General features: G+C 41.0%; 1 protein-coding gene across 1 annotated transcript in view; it reads left to right on the forward strand.

Moving 5' to 3' along the window:
- Positions 1-19,288, forward strand: part of LOC134059214 (FERM and PDZ domain-containing protein 1) — a 37,092-nt gene that overhangs the window by 3,867 nt on the left and 13,937 nt on the right. Inside the window, 2 exon segments of the mRNA XM_062515669.1 lie at positions 15,298-15,436; positions 16,054-16,168. Coding sequence (XP_062371653.1) covers positions 15,302-15,436; positions 16,054-16,168 — 250 coding nt within the window. The 5' untranslated portion in view covers positions 15,298-15,301.

Genomic DNA, 19,288 nt, shown 5'->3' on the forward strand with positions numbered 1-19,288 from the left:
CCTTTGAATAATATGGGAGACATGAATAGCAATATATTGCAGAATCGAATCATAATACTTGTTGTATCGCAATATGTTAAGAATCGCAATAATATCGAATTGTGGCCCAAATATCGCAATAGTATCGAATCGTCATTTTTTTGCCAATTCCCACCCCTAACATGAAGGTTGATACAGTTTAATGGATGTTCATAGGCAAATAGTTTAAAGGATGTTGATATAGAAATAGGTATCAAATCAGACAAAATCCAGGAAAGGGGTAGTCTGACTATCACCATACTAAGCTCAATCTTTTAAGATTGAACGTTATGGGGAGGCTGCACTTTGTTTCTACTGCACAAGAGGCGTGATCAGTGGGCATCGTTCAAATGACTCTGTACGGTTGGATAGTCCTTCAACCAATCAGACCAATGATCCGGGTGCGTCTTTTGGATAAGCTAGTTTCTGATTGGAGCCAAAGGTTCTGGCAGGGAGCAGAGGAGATGGATGTGCAGGTTTCCAGCCTGAGCTGCCAGGCGATATCCAAATTCGCTGGAAGTTCAGGCAGGGTTCACCCAGCTTAGGGGTTGCTGCATCATCACAATTTTTATTTCATCTACCATTTAGGTACCAAACTAAGAACTGTAATGTTTGTTAAATTCCAATACTTTCTTACCTTTTTTCACTTTTTTGGAAGTCATGTTTGGGCATTAATATCTTGAAAATTGCCCAAACTTTGTAGGGTGGAAGACGGACATATTTTTGGTATGATTGGATTGTTAAAAGTTTGTACTGCATGCACATTAGTTTTATGTAAGGCCCTAGATATGAAAAAGTGCAAAACCGGTGATATAGGTCTTGAAAACTATTTTTGTATTCACATGCCACCACCACCAATATTTTGTTTGCAAACACAATGCTTTATTTATGTTGAACTAATATTTGAGGTCTCTACAACAAATGCACACGAAGACATGAAAGATACAAACAAGGTATGATTGCATTTTTTGGTAATGTTCATAGGACTGAAATGGAATGGGGATAGCTAGGAACATGAAAATCAACATAGTTATCAACATAGGAATAGTTCAGTTTAAAGTAATTTTGTGTGTAAAGTGCCAATGATGTACCATGTTTCATTAATACATAAATACACTTACATTGTATACTTATGGGTGTTCATCCTTGTCGCTGAGGCAAAACAGTGATTTAACTCAATATAAAAATAATTAATATATGGTACAACATTGGCACTTTGTACACTAAACGGTCATACACTAAGCTAGTTTCAAATGACATTTTCAAGTGCCTACTAGCTACCCCACATACCATTTTAATTCTATGATGACATAAAAACACTAGCCTGGTCCTCACCATCCCATAATACTACCATTTCATTTCGTATTATGGTCTGGAATTTCTTTGCTCTGAAGCGCTTGCAGGAAGCGGGAAGTAACGCCCAGTTCTGGTTTGAATTGATTGGACAGCTCTCACCCAATCGGCGATAGTTACTCATAACAACATAGCGCAGGCGTTTAACGTCATCGTCACGAGCGCCCTCCCCCTTTCGCCCCCACCAACCCGTCTCTTCGTTTATTGGCTGCTTTCTGGAGGGGGGACGTTCTGTTACAATTCTACCGAGCAGAATGCTCCACAGAGGAGCACGGCCAGACTCGTAGTGGAGGCAATCCTTGGCCGGAAGTATGTGGATGGCTCGCGAGGCTATAAAAACACAACCTCCCCTTGTTTATTCCTTAAAACCTTCAAGCCCATAGAAAAAATTAGCCTGGGTGTTCCCATACTGCCTTGCGCGATGATTTCAATCCCGCTGCTAAGCCAGTCTGGAAACTAACGCCCAAATGTTCGCCTGATGTTGGCGAACCAATCACAGAACATCCGAGAAGTTTCCGTTGCCTTCTTGCGTCTACATTCGACGCCAAAGGATTTACACTGATGTCAATGGCAGCCCTTAGCGTTGCATACGAACGAGTTGGGTGAGCTATGCGCATTTGATAGACATCCGTGGCGCCCAATGAACGGATCTGGGCATTTTTTTCAAATACGAGAAAATGAACGTCTGGTTGCCAGACCACGTCTCATTTGAGAAGTGGTAGGCGTTAGCCAGGCTAAGAAAAAATAGGATTGGGATAAACATTTAACAGGCTTTGAGGGTTTTGAGACCCATTATTAATATAGACAAGGTTTGAACAAAATCTGAGACAGTGTAGCTAACAACCTTATCTGTTTTGATACTTAATGACCCATAGTCTAATGGATGTTGGAAAAACAGATGGATGGATGAATGGATGACTGGTTTCAAGTAGATGGATGGAGAGAAAGTTGAATGGAAGAAGCCTTTAAATATGCAAAATAGGGTTAGACATTAGTCTGGCTATCACCATACTAAGCTCAATATTTTAAGTTTGAACATTAGTATGGAGTCTGCTCTTTATTTTTACTACACAAGAGGCATGATCAATGAGCATTGTTCAAATGACTGCTTTGGATAGTCCTTCAACCAATCAGACCAATGATCCAGTGTGTCTTTTGGATAAGCTAGTTTGTGATTGGACCCAAAGTTTGTGGACAGGAAGCAGGGAAGATAGATACAGGTTTCCAGCCCGAGTTACCAGGCGAAATCCAAATTCGCCGGCAGGTCAGGCAGGGTTCACCCTGCCTACTGTAGTTAGACCTCAGAACCTTTGGTCAACGGTGAATGTATTGAGCTAAATCTCATTTCCGAAATAGTGATCCTCATTACCAAAATGGCACTCTCATACCATACATTAACATGTATTTATTTTACAATGAAGTAATACTCAGATAATCATTTTAAAACACATAAAGCATATACATATTACACAACACTTTTTATTTAAGGTCTACTAGCCTATTATCATTTGGTAGGAATTCAATTAAAAAAAAAAAATGTAAATCATCATGTGTGTTTCGGGAATGAGAGATAATAAGAAAATTACATAAAATAATAGATTTGAAAAAGTGATCTCCAGAGTTATACACTTTGAGTATGAGACTTCATCTAAAAAAATAAATAATTATATGGGAAATATTTTTTACAAATATTCTGAAAATAATGATTATAGAAAGTTCAGACATCAATTTTATGTGCAAAAAGATAGTTGGCTTCAAGGGCATTTAAAATATTCTGAAGCAGGACAGATTCTAAATCTTGATTGCGTGAGAATCAGTCTATTGGAAATCCTGACTTTGTAGTCTTACAAGTTTTTGTAACATTCTCCCCTAAATCAGTATTTGAGCAACTATACAAAAAGCTTACACTTAGTGGTCTAGACCAGGGTGGGAATTATACCAAGGCCATGAGGCCATGGCCGCCGTTGCCCTACACTTTGGCCTTGATGCCCCGTGAAAAAAAATCCATCATAAGGCCACAGTGGCCTTTATGCCCCTGACTTAGGGTTGCCAACCATTCAGTATAATACGGAATCGTCCCGTATTTGACACGTAAAAGTCTTGTTCCGTATTGAACTGATACAGAACTCTCTTTGAGTGAAATTAGGTCTGGTGCTTCACCTGATAATTTGCTGCGCAATTGATCACGCAATCGCGGACCGACAGAAAAAGAAAGCAAACGTTTCTGCAATCAGGAGGAAATGCTAGCCAATTCTAGCCTGGGTTTTCCCATACTGCCTTGCGCGGTGATTTCAATCCCGCTGCTAAGCCAGTCTGGAAACTAACGCCCAAATGTTCGCCTGATGTTGGCGAACCAATCACAGAACATCCGAGAAGTTTCCGTTGCCTTCTTGCGTCTACATTCGACGCCAAAGGATTTACGGCAGCCCTTAGCGTTGCATACGAACGAGTTGGGTGAGCTATGCGCATTTGATAGACATCTGTGGCGCCCAATGAACGGATCTGGGCATTTTTTCAAATACGAGAAAATGAACGTCTGGTTGCCAGACCACGTCTCATTTGAGAAGTGGGAGGCGTTAGCCAGGCTAAGCCAATTCGATGTGATTAAACATAGAGGCATACAATTAAGTGGTGGTATGAGCTTTCATTGAATGCATGCTTTCACTGCTCATGTTTGAGGCTGTGTTAGTGTTTCTCAAAGCCTACAGCGGCTAGCGGGTCTATGTATTTGTGTCGAGATAACCCTGAAATGTAAAACCATCGAATTTTACTCAGTGGCCTTTGTGCCCTATCATGTGGCCTTGGTGCCCCTAAAAAAAAAAAGAAGGTGAAGGCCAAATGGCCTCGCCCCTAAAATGACGAAATTCCCACCCTGGTCTAGACAGTTATTTAAGGCTGCAACAATTGCTTTACATAACTCCTCTATGAAGTAAAATATCTTTGGTGCATGAACAAAACAAGACATTTGAGTACATAATCTTGGGTTTTGGGAAGTACTGTTTGACATCTTTATAAGGAAAATACCTCAATATTCCCTGACTGCAGCTTCTTGAATTTGAATGTTTTAAGCTTTACTTAACTTCTCTATGACAACAAACTAAATATCTTTGACCTGTGGACAAAACAAGGTACCTGAGAACATAATCTTGCAGGAAACACTGATGGGCATTTACAGTATTTCACAATTTTCTGACATTGTATCGATCAACAACTAGTCGAATAATCAAGAAAATAATCGGCAGAAAATAATTGCCCCAAGGTTAGTTCATTCATAGGTTAACCCATACATTATCATTTTAGAGAGTGGGAATGAGAGTATTTGCCTTTGCGTTAAATGGATTAATCTAGTCTTAATGGATTTTAACAAGGTTAAGTCCTCATCACCTGGACTATGCTAAATAGCTGGTCAGTGGACAATACCTGACAAGCTACTATTTTATTTGTGGCTGAGCAATTGAGTGACACGTGTGTGTGTGTGTGTGTGTGTGTGTGTGTGTGTGTGTGTGTGTGTGTGTGTGTGTGTGTGTGTGTGTGGAGATAAAGGGAGAGAGAAAAAGTGGATTGGATTGGAAGCAAACTTTATAGCACCACAACACAAGAAAAAATGGTGGTAGGGTATAGACTATAGCCTACACATATAGAGAATGAAACGTACAGTCTGTGCTCATAGTTTATTCACTTATATTAAACTTGTTTAATCATTAAACTCGTTTATATCATGAAAAGACAAAAAGGTCCAGGCTGCTCATTTTGAAGGTGCTCTTTGGGGTCGGGATTCAATTGAAGATAATAAAAAGGGAGATCCAAGGCACTCTTCTTCAAAATAATTTCTAAAAGCCTTTATTTAATTGGCTATTTCACGGTAGAAAGTTAAGAACATAGGTAGAAGCAACCCATGCGTAGCGGCATAGGCAGCCTTCTTCAGGTTATGTTTCACAGACAAACAATTTCCCCTTTTGTAGGCTAATTGGAAACACCTGAGTGAAATGGTGAATTACCACATGAAAAATCATGTTCATAAAACCATAATCATAAATCATGTCTTAGGTTGAACAGGTAGATGGCGTGGAAATAAAATGTGCAAGGCATCGAAATGTGGACTGTTGGAGATACATTCTCATGCTGTCTCCTTATCATGTCCTTTAAATACTGTAGGGTGTTGTTCAAGGAAGCTTTTCTGTACATGCTGTACCTTATATTGGACATGATCGACAGATGATTGGAAATGATTATGAAGGTAAATGATTGGAAGGTATAATCCATAATTGTTAGCCTAGAAATCTAGACGCACCCTAGCGGCAAAACATTTTTTTGCCTAGCGGGATGGGCTAGGGTCGCACCGTTAAGCCAGGTTTAGACTTGCTGCAGACAATGTGTTCGTGTTCGCATCATGGCTGCCTCGCGTATTTTGTGGTCGTTTGGTGCGTCGGTCGTGCACGTCATCGCAAGCGAACATGACGTATCCGCAAGATGCACTACTGATAAGAAAGTAGGGGGCGATCACTCCAAAAAAAGGTGACTGCAAGATGCATTATCGACATCGAAGCTGGGGGCAATCATGAAAGTAAACAATGGCACCTGGCCACATCCACATCTGATATATAGTCTCCCCCTAGTGAAGACCTCCAATTGGGTGCATAATGCTGCAGCGAGTCTGTACACTGGACACAGCAGGTCGCACACGGGCGCATACGCTTACGCTTGGTCTAACAGCAAGAATAATCCCTGCGTTCGACACCAGGCCAGCCTGTCCAATCAGAACGCTCTATCTGTGTACAGAGTCCTTGAGCCCGCCTTAGCACGGTGACGACAGAGCTGCGAGGCACCTTCTGCTTCCAATATTGACGCCAGGGGGCTGGGGCTTGACCATGCGTCCTCGTTCGACGAGTTGGGTGTGAGACCGTGTTGCAACAACCATAGAGAACAACAAAAGACGGATGAGGCTAACGAATGGCGCTCGTTTGAATCGGCTTTGGAATAGTTAGACTTGGGCTTTTCTTTGAAGGTTGAGCAGAAAGAAGCACTCAAGTCATTCGTTTTAAAGGATGTATTTGTCGTTTTGCCGACCGGCTACGATTGGTCACAAGTGCTGACCTTTTACGTGCAGAGTAGTTTGAAGGACACCGGTTCATCCCACCCCCAGGCTTAAGCTCTGTGAGTGGTCGGACTTCAGACTAGCCTGGCAAGCCAAACTAACCAGAAATGTATAGTCTGGAGTCGGACCATTCACAGAGCTGAAGCCTGTGGGTGGGATGAACCGGTGTCTTTCAAACTACTCTGCACGTAAAAAAAAAAAAAGTCCCCTCAAAAACGTCGAGTTGCATCACGCTGCTCGCGTCACTTCAGTCAGGACACTCCAATTGAAAACAGTGTAGCTAAAAAGATTATATCGCTAATGTTCGCTCGCATTGCGTCCGGTTAGGTGTCAGGCTTTAGACAATCTGGCTCTCTACAGATCGTGTTCAACTGTTTCCTCTGCCCACATCTGTTTCAAAGTAAAAATAATTACAATAATTCACTATTAAATAGTTTAACTAGGCTATGTGAACCTGTTCAGTCAGTTGATACATACCTCAATTTTTGTATTTATTTGGAGAGAGAAAAAGTGATTGCTTCAGTGGGTGACGAAGTAAAATTCCAGGATCAGGTGCTCATCGGGATCAAAAAGAATTCATGTCAAAAAAGAGAGAAGATCCGATAAACATTATGCCCCGAAGAAGGTTGGAAGCGACCGAAACGCGTCGGCTGGTCCAAAGTTTAATAAAGGACTTTTACTTATATATCGGAGTACCTCGGATCTTCTCTCTTTTTTGTAGCCTATTCATTATTATTATTATTTATTTATTTATTTTCTAAAAACCTAGACATTGTATTAAATACGATTTCAATAATTTGGAACAGCCTAGAGGATTGAAATATTCAAAAACCTGTATAGACTAAACTAGACTGATTTGAGCACTGAATACACATACGCACACAGAATTTCTGATATTCATGACAGCACACATTATGCAGATTAGCCTACGCCTGTTATTTCTATTAGGCTACAGCTTCAGCTGTCAGAAGCTCTGATTGAAAATTATCCAAGGTAGCCCTACCCTTGTTGGCTAGCTAGTTTATCATAGTCTACTCATTGGACTGCTCAGTTTCTCCACATATATTTTAAGTTTAGTTTTAAGGCTCTAGCCTAATTTTCTCCTTGGGACAGGCCCTTTCGAGTCTTAGATGGAAAATTGATTTGATCAGTCAACTTATTTGCAAGAGTTTTAACAAAGTTGTGCAGCGTGCTAATGATACTAAGCTTGCTTTCACAATTGTGAATGTTTTATTTGGATTAAATGATCATGCTGAGGGGCGTGTCCATAGAGCGAAGAGAGAGAGAGTGTGTGGCAAGGAGAGGGGGTTTAAGGGTAGGCTAGGTAAGGCTACTTCTGTAGGCTAGGTCTATTGTTTGGTAAAGTTGCATGCAACTATTTAAACTATCCAAATAAATTAGCCAAAAACTGTTTCCTCTGCCCAGAACTGTTTCTAAATAAAAGTTCTCACTATAATTCATGATTAAACCATTTATCAATTATTTAGCTGTTCAGCCATTCCAACTGTTAATTAGTCATGTTATTTGTGAATTTCAGGTAATATCAATAAAAGTGCAATAGTTTTGTTTTGATTGAGTAAAGATAAATCAGCTTAACATAACCTAATTACAGTTCCACTGAAATTACTTTGAAAACTACATTTTAAAAAAAAAATTGATTAATGAAAATTCATTGAAATGGTGGATATAGCGTTTTGGAAAAGAAATCTATCTACATACATATTACATATACACTGTTTTAACACTGTATGTGTTACATTGTTTTGATTTGCATTGAGCTCATTGAGCATCAAACAGGCTAATTGGCCTACTGGAAAAAGCACCATGCCAATCTCTAGCTATGGTGAAGGGTAAATGATGCTGTGGGGCTATTTTGATTCCAACAGTCAAGGGAACTTCATCAGGATGCATAATATCCTGGATCCATGAAATAGATGGCCTTTGTTAAATTCCCATAGGGTTACATAAGGGGTCAAATACTTCCTTCCCCCTAGCATTTAGGAAGAACATTTATTTCTTTACGATACATTCTTCAATCACAAAGAAAATTGGTGTCCTTAGCGGTTTGATTTTTACTAATGTTTTTAATTTAGCATTAAGAGCAATTGTCAAATGATGATTTTATGATCCTCTTTTTAGACAACTTTAGCATGGTATCAGATACATGTTCTCCCCACTGTATATTTTAAGTCATGATTATGACCACTTGACCACACTTTCATCTTTTCTACCCCAGAGCTAACTTACAATGTGACTTCTCATAGTTAGCTTCAATTAACATCCGGATCTCCTTATATGGGCAACAATGGCAGCTTTGGTTCCTTTGTGTAGGCGAACTTCATAGGTCTATTGGATTTTGAGGTTTTACTACTTTAGAAATACGTGAGTAATGGACTAAAAGTTGTGGTATAATACTGTATAACTATTATCTACTAGTTTACTTCCATATAGCTCTCAGTACAGTTGCAGCACAAAATAAAGAATACTGACAAGTTTACTATTTTGCATTTATTCATTTGGCAGACACCTCTCATTCAAAGAGACAGTGGATACTGGATATAGATCTCACAACTTATCAGAGTACGGCATGCTAGCCCTGCTCCTTAACCACTATGCTACCACCAGAAATTAAACATAAAATTAACTTTACACCACACTCCTGTACCATTCATAATACCTATCTGTGGAGTAGGCATGTTTATTCGCATACATGTGTACTCATGCATTACATGCTAAAACATGGATGTTGATCTCTCTCTCTCTCTCTCTATCTCTCTTTCTCTCTCTCTCTCTCTCTCTCTCTCTCTCTCTCTCTCTCTCTCTCTGTGTGTGGTGGTTGCATTATCTGCATGTATTATTGATGGGGCTGCACTCTGTGGGTCAACCCAACTCTCAACTGCATTAGCCCCCTTTGACAGGACACAAGGAGAGTGAGAGAATGGGGAGGTGGGGCAGTGGCTGGACAAACAGAGAGACAGACAAACAGACAAACAGATACATAGATAAATAGATAGATAGGGGTAGATGACTGTACAAGGATGAACAGAGCATCAAAAACAAGAGGAGAGGAGGACAGAAATGTCAGGGAGGTATGTAGCTGCTGCTATACTAAGTCTCACAGAAAGAGGCCCAGAGATGTTGAGTCACGTGAGCAGGCACACACGCGTCAGTAACACACAGTCTGGTATTTGAAAAGCAGCCCTTCCTCTTTGTGGAGCTCACAAGAGGGAATGAGACTGAAATCAGATGAATTTTTCAACATTTGTCTCCTCCATTCTAAACTATATTTGCACAAAAAGAACATGGGGCAGATCTGCACCAACCCTATTTGGACTACAAACACTCCTAGTAAGATAGTGGTGGTGATTCCTTTAGTATATTTCTTAGTAAAACACACCATTTTCTCTTCATTTAGTGGCAGAGAGAGACACAGCCTTTCTCTCATTGTAACAAGAGGGCTAAAGTGGCAAAGGAAGAAAAGAACTGACAGTGGAGACAGAGATGTGCAGAGGAGGAGCAGGAGTGAGGTGGAGGGTCCATGAGTGGAACCCAGCGAGAGAGGAGGGGAGAATGAGAAGGGAGTGAGAAGGAGAGAGTCCCAGCATCTCGTTGCTCCTCTAAGCCATGCTCCCTCTGTCTCTGCTCAGGTCTGATTAATAATTCAGAGACGCCGAGCTGAAAATGGGCAGAGAGGAGACTCTAGTGAGCTTGCACACACACTCTATCATATACACAAGCTTGCTTTCTCTCTCTCTCTCTTTCTTTCTCTCTCTCTCTCTCTCACACACACACACACACACACACACACACACACATAAATGCTTTTTTTGGATATCAATGTCATTTTAATTGCATTTCAATTGCAGATGTTTTTATTGGTCTAAAAATATCAAGCTGATTCAGTGCCAAGCTTTGATAAGAGAGGAATACATTTCCATTGACTATTAGATTAAGACAGACAGGGATCTTCTTTTACCCCTCAAGCCATTATACACCTCACAGACACACCAACACAAACATACACACACTCACAGAGGCAGAGGAGACTGATACATTTAGTCTACAGTGCTCACAAAATGCTAATGCTTTCATGTACTTAAGCAAACTTTGGGTATTACTGTATTGTAACAGTGTGAATGAGTTCTAAAAGGATTGGCTTCTCATTTTGAAATTGTGTGAATGAGTTTAGGATTGGTTCCTCCTTTTGAAATTGTGAAATGACTACAGATGTCTAACTGGATTACCCTGTAATGTTCTGCAGGCTCAAGACATGATAAACATGGAGTCAGTAATAATGAGGACATTGGGAATAGTGAAAGAGAGGCTGTCAACAGCAAATCCTCAAGGTTTCAGATGCTGTGTGTGCGTGCGTGCGTGTGTGTGTGTGTGTGTGTGTGAGGAGATAAAGGGAGAGAGTGTGTGTGTTCTTTCATGCATACATGTATACATGTGTATGAGTGTTCTCCATTGTGTGTGCTTGTGAGCACGGTTGGCTCTGATCAGCTCAGTGGGTGTGACGCAGTAACTCTTGTTCCAGCCTCCTGAAGCTCCTCACCCGTAATCCCATTATTGTGACCTTCTACAACCCTGGGGTCAGCTGTCTGTCTGTCACTGACTGGATTGTGTGTGTGTGTGTGTGTGTGTGTGTGTGTGTGTGTGTGTGTGTGTGTGTGTGTGTGTGTGTGTGTGTGTGTGTGTGTGTGTGTTAGACTGAGCCCTGTGCATTTAGGATTTAGATGCATGTTGTGAATGGGTGCATCGTGCACATATTGTGATGAAGTTTCAGCATGTGCCATTGTCTTGACATTCATTAAAAATGTGTGCGTGTGTGTGTGTGTGTGTGTTTGTGTTTGCATGTGTGTGTCTGTTTGTCTGTCTGTGTGTGTGTGTGTGTGTGTGTGTGTGTGTGTGTGTGTGTGTGTGTGTTTGCGTGTGCATGTGTCTGTGTTTTTGTCTATGCATGTGTGTAATGTGCTTTGCTGGAGGAAATATCACTAGCCTATATTTATGATTTATTATCATTAATCATTTACTAGTTATTCTTTGCTTTAGCTTTTCCTCAGAAAACATGCTTTCATGTAGCTTTAGCCATTAACCAAGGCTATTTCTTTCAGCTGTGTTGTATATTAGAAGCAGTTCCTGATACAGGGAAACCCAATGCCCACATAGAGTGGTTTCTAATGTAATTTCTCACATAAGGAGAGAGAGAGGCAGGGAGGGAGAGGGAGAGAGAGATTGATGTTTTCCCCCTTCTTTCTAGTGTAGCAACTAAATGCCAGTGATCAATGTTGTGGTCCATCTGCTAGGTTGTGTAAGGGGGCCACATCCTTGTTGTTCTTCAGCCCATGGAGGTAGAGTGAAGGCACTGGTTATCGTGAATTGGCCACTCTGCTCAAAAGCACTTACAAATAAAAGTGATTACCCAGAGTAAAATAATGTGATGACAGCAATTGTGTTCATTAAATGGAGCCAGGCTCCTTCCTGAGAATCACTCTTAATCCTTGTGGAGGGTGAGTGCAGGCGAAAGCACAGACGTTTCTTGTGCACTCTGAGCGTTCCTGCCAACAGTTTTGGACTGTGGTTGGTATTATGCTGTATTAGTTCAACACTGAAAGTAATTGTTGCCCTTGTCGATACCTAGGGCTGTTCGATTTTGCCCAAAAATAAAATAAATTACGATTACAATCATTTCAAATATGCTGTTTTTGTATTGAACATTTTGCAAATAGTTTCCCCATTGGGAGTTAAGTGCAAATCTTGCTCTTATTAAATAATATTGATTGTTAATAATTCATTTTAATATTATATTTTACGATTTCACATTTTTAACATCAAAAAATGTGAACACTGTCTGAAGTACTGGTCTTTTATTTACTAGTTTGTATGTAAGATATGATGTACTTCATAGATTAAGATATTTAAGTAAGATATAAGTAAGAGCTCATGTTGAATGGTCTGATAATGATGATGGTAGTTAGTGAGTCACACTCCCTCCCCTTTCTCTCTCTCTCTTGCTCTCTCTGTTCATGGAGCTATCTGAAACAGTAGACCACATTATCCGTCAGGAAACATTTCTTCACACCAAGTATTCTCACTGGACCAGTATGGTGGCATCACAAAAAAAAAAAAAAAAAGATTCAGGAACCATTTCAGTCCAAGACCCTCAGAAATGACATCCAGGAGGAAGCAATTAACCTCACCCATAATTCACATAGGTTTACCACACTCAACATCCTCAGTCTTTCAGACAAACAACACACCAGCTCACACACCCACATCCAGAACACATCCAATTGACCTTGCCTATAAGTGTCACAACTGACATTACGCTAAACGTAATGAGGCATTGAAAGCACTTCATTGCGCACACTGCACAATCCCCCCTCATGCTTTATTCAGCAGCTTTTCTGTGTGATGTAGGGTAATACTGTGGAAAAGTGTTCTGCAAACTTTGAAGCGTTTACAGGCCCAACTCCATGGGAATGCTAGCAGTCCTTTTTTATGCTAACGTTAGAGAAGGTAGGTTATTCTGTACCCAGCAGTCAGTCTGCTGTCTTGATGAATAAGGAAACACGGAGGCCTCACGTCTAACATAGTGTCATTTATGGCACACGCTGTTCTTTCCAAAGTGCTCCAAGCAATCTTTATTTCTCCACTCCAAAAGTAAAAAGCGTGTGTAGCCCCTACACAGAAATAGCACATAGCCTACATAGAAAACAAAGCAGGAGAGATCTGTCTGAATGATGATGTCTTTCTTCTCTTACACAAGGATGATCAAAATTAATACTATTTCTTTGTCATTTTTATCTTGGTGCTTCTCATTCTTTTCCATCAGGTTTGAGGCACTTAACATGAAACTACTTTTTTATTGATTTTATTCATATGCCTTTTGCGTTGGCTGTGATACCCCTTTGATAATTGGAGGTTCACAGGCCACTGTGGCCCTTGTTGCCCCCTTCTTCAATGTTCTGCTTTGTGTCTGACTAGTAATTTCAATTTGTAGCCTATTGACTGTCAAAATAAAAGCATTAATTCACATCAATTTAGTTTGATGCGGTGGAGACAGTGACAGCGCACGGCAAGAAAAGTCCAACCACCAGAAGACAAGACAAGAAATTGAGACACAGTGGGAGAACATGTATTTGATACCATGCAAAAGTTGCCTCAGAAGAGGAATATAAAATCCTCATTTGACAATTGATCTTAATGCCTTAATTAAAAAATGAGTACAAATCAAACCTCTAAGGACACCAATTTTCTATCGTAAATAAATAAATGTTCTTCTTAAATGCTAGGTGGAAGGAAGTATTTGACCACCTATGTAACCCTATGGGAATTTAACAGATAGGGTTAACATAGGGGCAGGCAGATTTTTATTTTTAAAGGCCATCTATTTCATGGATCCAGGATATTATGCATCCTGATAAAGTTCCCTTGGTCGTTGGAATTAAAATAGCCCCTCATCACATACCCTTCACCATAGCTAGAGATTGGCATGGTGCTTTTTCCAGTAGGCCTATTAGCCTGTTTGATTTGCATTGAGCTCAATGAGCATAAAACAGGCTAATAGGCCTACTTGAAAACGCACCATGCCAATCTCTAGATATGGTGAAGGATATGTTATGATGTGGGACTATTTTAATTCAAATGGCCAAGGGAACTTTATCAGGATGCATAATATCCTGGATCCATGACATAGATGGCCTTTAAAAATAAAAAAAAATCTGCCTGCCCCTATGTTAACCCTGTGTTGAATTCCCATAGGGTTACATAGGGGGTCAAATTGGGCTAAATGCAGAGAAACGAATTTCCCTCACAGGATCAAAAAAGTATATAAAGAAATACTTCCTTCCACCTAGTATTTAATAAGAACATTTATTTATTTACGATACATTCTTCAATCACAAAGCAAATTGGTGTCCTTAGTGGTTTGATTTTTAGTCATTTTAATTTTAATTTTTTAATTAAGGCATTAAGATCAGTTGTCAAATGATGATTTTGTATTCCTCTTTTTAGGCAACTTTAACATGGTATCAAATACATGTTCTCCCCACTGTATTAGGTAGCTTTGGAAAACAATAATCTAATGTCAGCTGACATGGATCCATTCCCTTAATGCTGTAGTGAAGTAGGCCTACTGTTTTCAGTGACTTGATAATGTGTTGTTGATAACGTTAAAGTTAATTTATCCAATTCTTTCACATTAATCCGATGAGGAATTCATTATACGCTACTTTGGACTTTAAGTTTCGCAATGTGTTTAAATGATTCAATACATGATTTCATAACTGGTCAAATGCAAAATAAATGTTACAAACATCGTCTAGATATCTGTAAATATTAAAATCAGAAGATGTACAGCTCATGACCAAGAGTTTGTCAAAGTAGCCTTAATGATCACAAAATGCTAAGCATGCATAGGCTATTTGAGTTGCTGAAAGCTGAGCTGTGCTTAAATTGTTCAATACATGATTTCATAACAGGCTTCATGTTTTTGTAATGGTTCATACAGTGATGCAGGTCAACTACTGTGAATAGGCTTATTACAACTTTGATTATTTTTATGTAGCCTACTGTAAAGTTAACTTTGGCCTGGTACCCCGACATGTGGACTTTGTGTCCCTCGCCAGACATGCCCAACTGAAGGCCAAGTGGCCTTGCCCCTAAAATGATGAAATTCCAGGCCTGATCATAAGTCAGCAGAAGCCCTTGCCTTACCCCTGTACTGACCACTGCCTTTTACTGTGAATAAATGAATCTTGTATAATGAATGTGTCTAATGTGAGGAACTGTGGGCTTTGGAATCTTGACATCACCCCTCTTATCTGTAGTTAAATGGAGGAACGGGACAGAAGCCGGTCTCCGTCCCGAAAGACCAGCCGCGTGGAGCAGGTGGTGGGGCGCTGGCTACGGCGCTCACGAGACTCTACCAGCAGGTGAGCCACCCTAGCAACCATACAAAGACCTACAGTATTGAGTAAGACAGAAGAAAACTTCAACACTTACTTTCTGAATACAGTGATGTTTACTACTCAGATAGACTTGAAGTATGGCTACAGTATATATTTAGAGGCTGGTACTAATTTCCCCTTGGGGATCAATAAAGTATCTATCTATCTATCTATCTAACTTAGTAATTCTCAAATTTGTTCATATTGAGTGACAGGCAAAGTTCAGAAGAGGGTTGCTGACTAAACCCTGCTAACAAAGGAGACCACATTACCAGAGAGCGCCATAATAGAACCATGTGAAACATGGAGTCAGTAGCATGTGGATTGATATGAGCCAGGCTCAACATCCATCCCTCCTGTAAGTCACAAAGTAGCTCTGCGCAGAGCTACTTTTTGAGTTACAAGAGGGATGCATGTAGCACTTTACTGATAGCAGTAGTCACCCCACACCCACATGATGTTTTTGTTGTCAAGAGGTTTTAAAAATAATTCTCAAACACTGTCACATACAGTATGTCAAGAGCTCTCTCTGTAAATCTGTCTGTACTTAAGTGTGTTGGTGATGCCTCTGCCTCTACCTGCCGTAGAGAACGTGTTTTGGAGGAGAGTCGTGTTGTTGATAATGGGTCATCAGAGCAGAGGACTTTCCCTATCAGGGTGACAGTTCAGGTGCCCAGAGACCCCAACCTCCAATCACATGGCTTCACCGTGACCACAGACACGCCCCTTCTGGTGCAAGAGGTCATCTCAGGTAATGCCCACATACACACACACACACACACACACACACACACCTTCACACATTCACACACACACACACACACACACACACACACACACACACACACACACACACACATGTTAGCACCCTGCTCTTACCTGTTGTCATTAGCTATATGACTGTATTTGACAGAAGAAAAATGTGTCTATTTGTTGTGTCTTTGAATGAGTCAACCATCAGCATTAGCCAGTTGGAAAGCAAGTCAATGTGCTCAATGAGCCTAGAACATCAACACAGAAGGGATGCTGAACTGAGCAGTTCATGAAAGAAGAGAGAGAAAAAGACAAAATGATGTTACCCAAATTCCATAGCAATGAAGCACATTTAATGATAGGATAAAATTAAATCAGCTATTACAAACAGTAGCCTATAGTTTGAATACAAATAAATGATCCAACTATGGGGTCTTGGAGTTGGATGCTGCCTCTCTGGGTTGTGTGTCACAGTCAGTGCAGCTCTGGTTGGAGCTCAGGACCCTACTCATGCTGTCGGTCAGCCTCAGAGTAGGATCACTCTCCTCGGACTGGTCATCTATGGGCAACAGGTCTGAGCTCCAGGGGTCTAGCGGCTGGTAGCTGATGAGCTTGTAGTTGGGAGGAGGGCTCACCTGCCGTATTTTATGAGGAAGAGCCCGAAGCGTTTGGGGAGCTACCGCTGCATCCAGTCCCAGGATGTCTTGGATCTGAGGGCCGTCCTGAAAAAGGTCCACTGTGACAGCCTTGTGATGGAGTCTGGCTCCGTACCTCCGGCCCCCACCACCTCTTGTCTTAGACCATGTCCTCTTGGCTGGGCAGATGCGCTGGAGCCAGCAGTGTGCACTGTACAGAACAGCCAGACCTGCACAGGCACCAACTGTCACCTGCATGGTCTGCTTAGGAGGCTTCAGACACAGTAAGCTCTGGGAGATCTGCAGGAGACTGCAGGGATGCTGGAGCAGCAGACAGCTCTTACAATCAATCTTTGAGACAGTTGGCATGGCTTTGCAGAGAGAAGCAATCATGTAGAGAGGAGGCATTCAATGTTGTCTTGGGTAGATTATCATAGCAACATTACATCTGGTGTAATCGTAGGGATTTTAATTCCTTCTAAGGTTCCAAAATAGAACACACCCATCTGCTGAAGACAGACCCTGTGAATCCTTTGTGATGTAATGGCAGTGGCCAGACAGGCCATTGATTTGTGTGTGTTGTTGGTTTCTCTGGCCCATTATGATCCTGTTTGAGGGAGAAAATGCTGTGCTGAGTTGTGAGAAGAGCAAAGTGGTGATCCATCCAAGGGAGAGAAATTGTGTCTGATGGAAATCAATATTGCAACTGAAGAATAGCAGTTTTCCCATAGAGGAAAATGTGACTCTTACATTTTACCTCACCACTCATTCAGGAAAAAAACACTGTTCTCTAGAAAATGTAATGGAAAAGCAGAAGGTATTGAAACAGCTCAGCTTAAACTGACATGAAAAGTGGAAATATTATGGTGCCATCTCCTCTACAGTGTGCTGCAATTGGTCCCTGGTGGTTAGTGAGTGAGTGAGTGAGTGTGCTTGCTGGCTGTAGGTTGGCACACGTGAGCCGTACTCCTCTTATAAGGCAGACAGGAAGGATGGCACTCCAGGAAGCGGAGCGTAATGCCATCTGTTCTATTTTCACTGCCCACATTTAGCACACCATACACACAGAGTCTCTCACACACACACACACACACACACACACACACACACTCTCACTCTCTCACATATACACATACGCATAGACTCTCACACACCCCACATGCAGCACAGCCCTCTTATCTCCCCACACACACATATATCCAGACTCATACGTTCTACAAACATTGTCACGTCAAAATACTTAATGCATGTGCACAGTTATCCACATATAATCAGCACATGGCTACCCAAGTATTCAGAGCTGTGTGTGTCATGCGAGTAATTATGAAATACCACTGTGATTGTGGAATTCTGTGAATTATCATGCATTATATTTGTATGAAAAAAATATTGTGATGCAGTGGTGCAACTCAGCCAAAATACTTATTGGAAGTAAGAGTGGAGACAATGGTCTTCATCAGACCTGCTTAAGGGAGCTCTGAGCTGAAGCTCTGTGAGGCTGTGCTCTTTCCATTGTGGGGGGAAGTGCAGTTTAGTTGCGGTGATTAGCCGAGGTCTTCAGACAGCTCCAGACAGGACCTCCCCTTAACCTGCAAAATCCCTCCACATTAACGAACACACACACACACACACACACACACACACACACACTTTACTTCTTTATTTTGATTGACAGATAGACATTTACCACAGCACAATCCAAATTTTGTTTAAAGGAGTCTTACAAGGAATTAAGTTGAGTGCTCTAAGGATAAAGGTGACACCTACGTCTCCAAATGAAGAGACTCCCAATTATGCTAGATACTGAGCAGAATTTTGTGATTTGCTGGGCTGTTTTCTTAGAAAGTCCACAGATCTGTAAGCCACACACACACATTTTATGAACACCAAACTACCAAAGATTAACACTATAACTTTACAAGCATAACTACAGTTGCTTAAAGCATTACACAGAGGTTGATATTTCAGTTTTGACATTATAGCAAATGTATTAAAAGAGCAGCCAATTTCTAGAAGAATAATTGATTTGTTATGCTCATTAATTAATATTAGATCAGGCGTATTTGGAGAGTGATTGATAACATCTCCCAATGTAATGCACTGATCGTACGTAGGTGAGAGAAAACCAGTCCGTTTTAACACTTTCCATGTCATGAATTGATGTGAAGTTGACAGTTCCACGTAGCTCTTTCAGGGTTAACGCTATACTATACGGTCATGCCACGCGATTTAGAGTCCCTTGTAAGTGGCACAGCCGTTCAGGATATGTACCATGGTCTCTCTTTGCTGGTCGCGATGTAACAAAATTCGTATTTTGTTACATCGCGATGTCGCAAAACTGAATGGGATACGCTGTGGTCGGCATGAGGCAGACAGGCTAATTTTCCCTGGAGGCGTAGCCGTAGCCCTGTCCACACACACACACACACACACACACACACACACTGTGAACTCCCAGGGTTCCAAAGACACGAGGAGAGAGG

Source organism: Sardina pilchardus, chromosome 2, assembly GCF_963854185.1.
Source record: "Sardina pilchardus chromosome 2, fSarPil1.1, whole genome shotgun sequence".
Lineage (NCBI taxonomy): Eukaryota > Metazoa > Chordata > Actinopteri > Clupeiformes > Clupeidae > Sardina > Sardina pilchardus.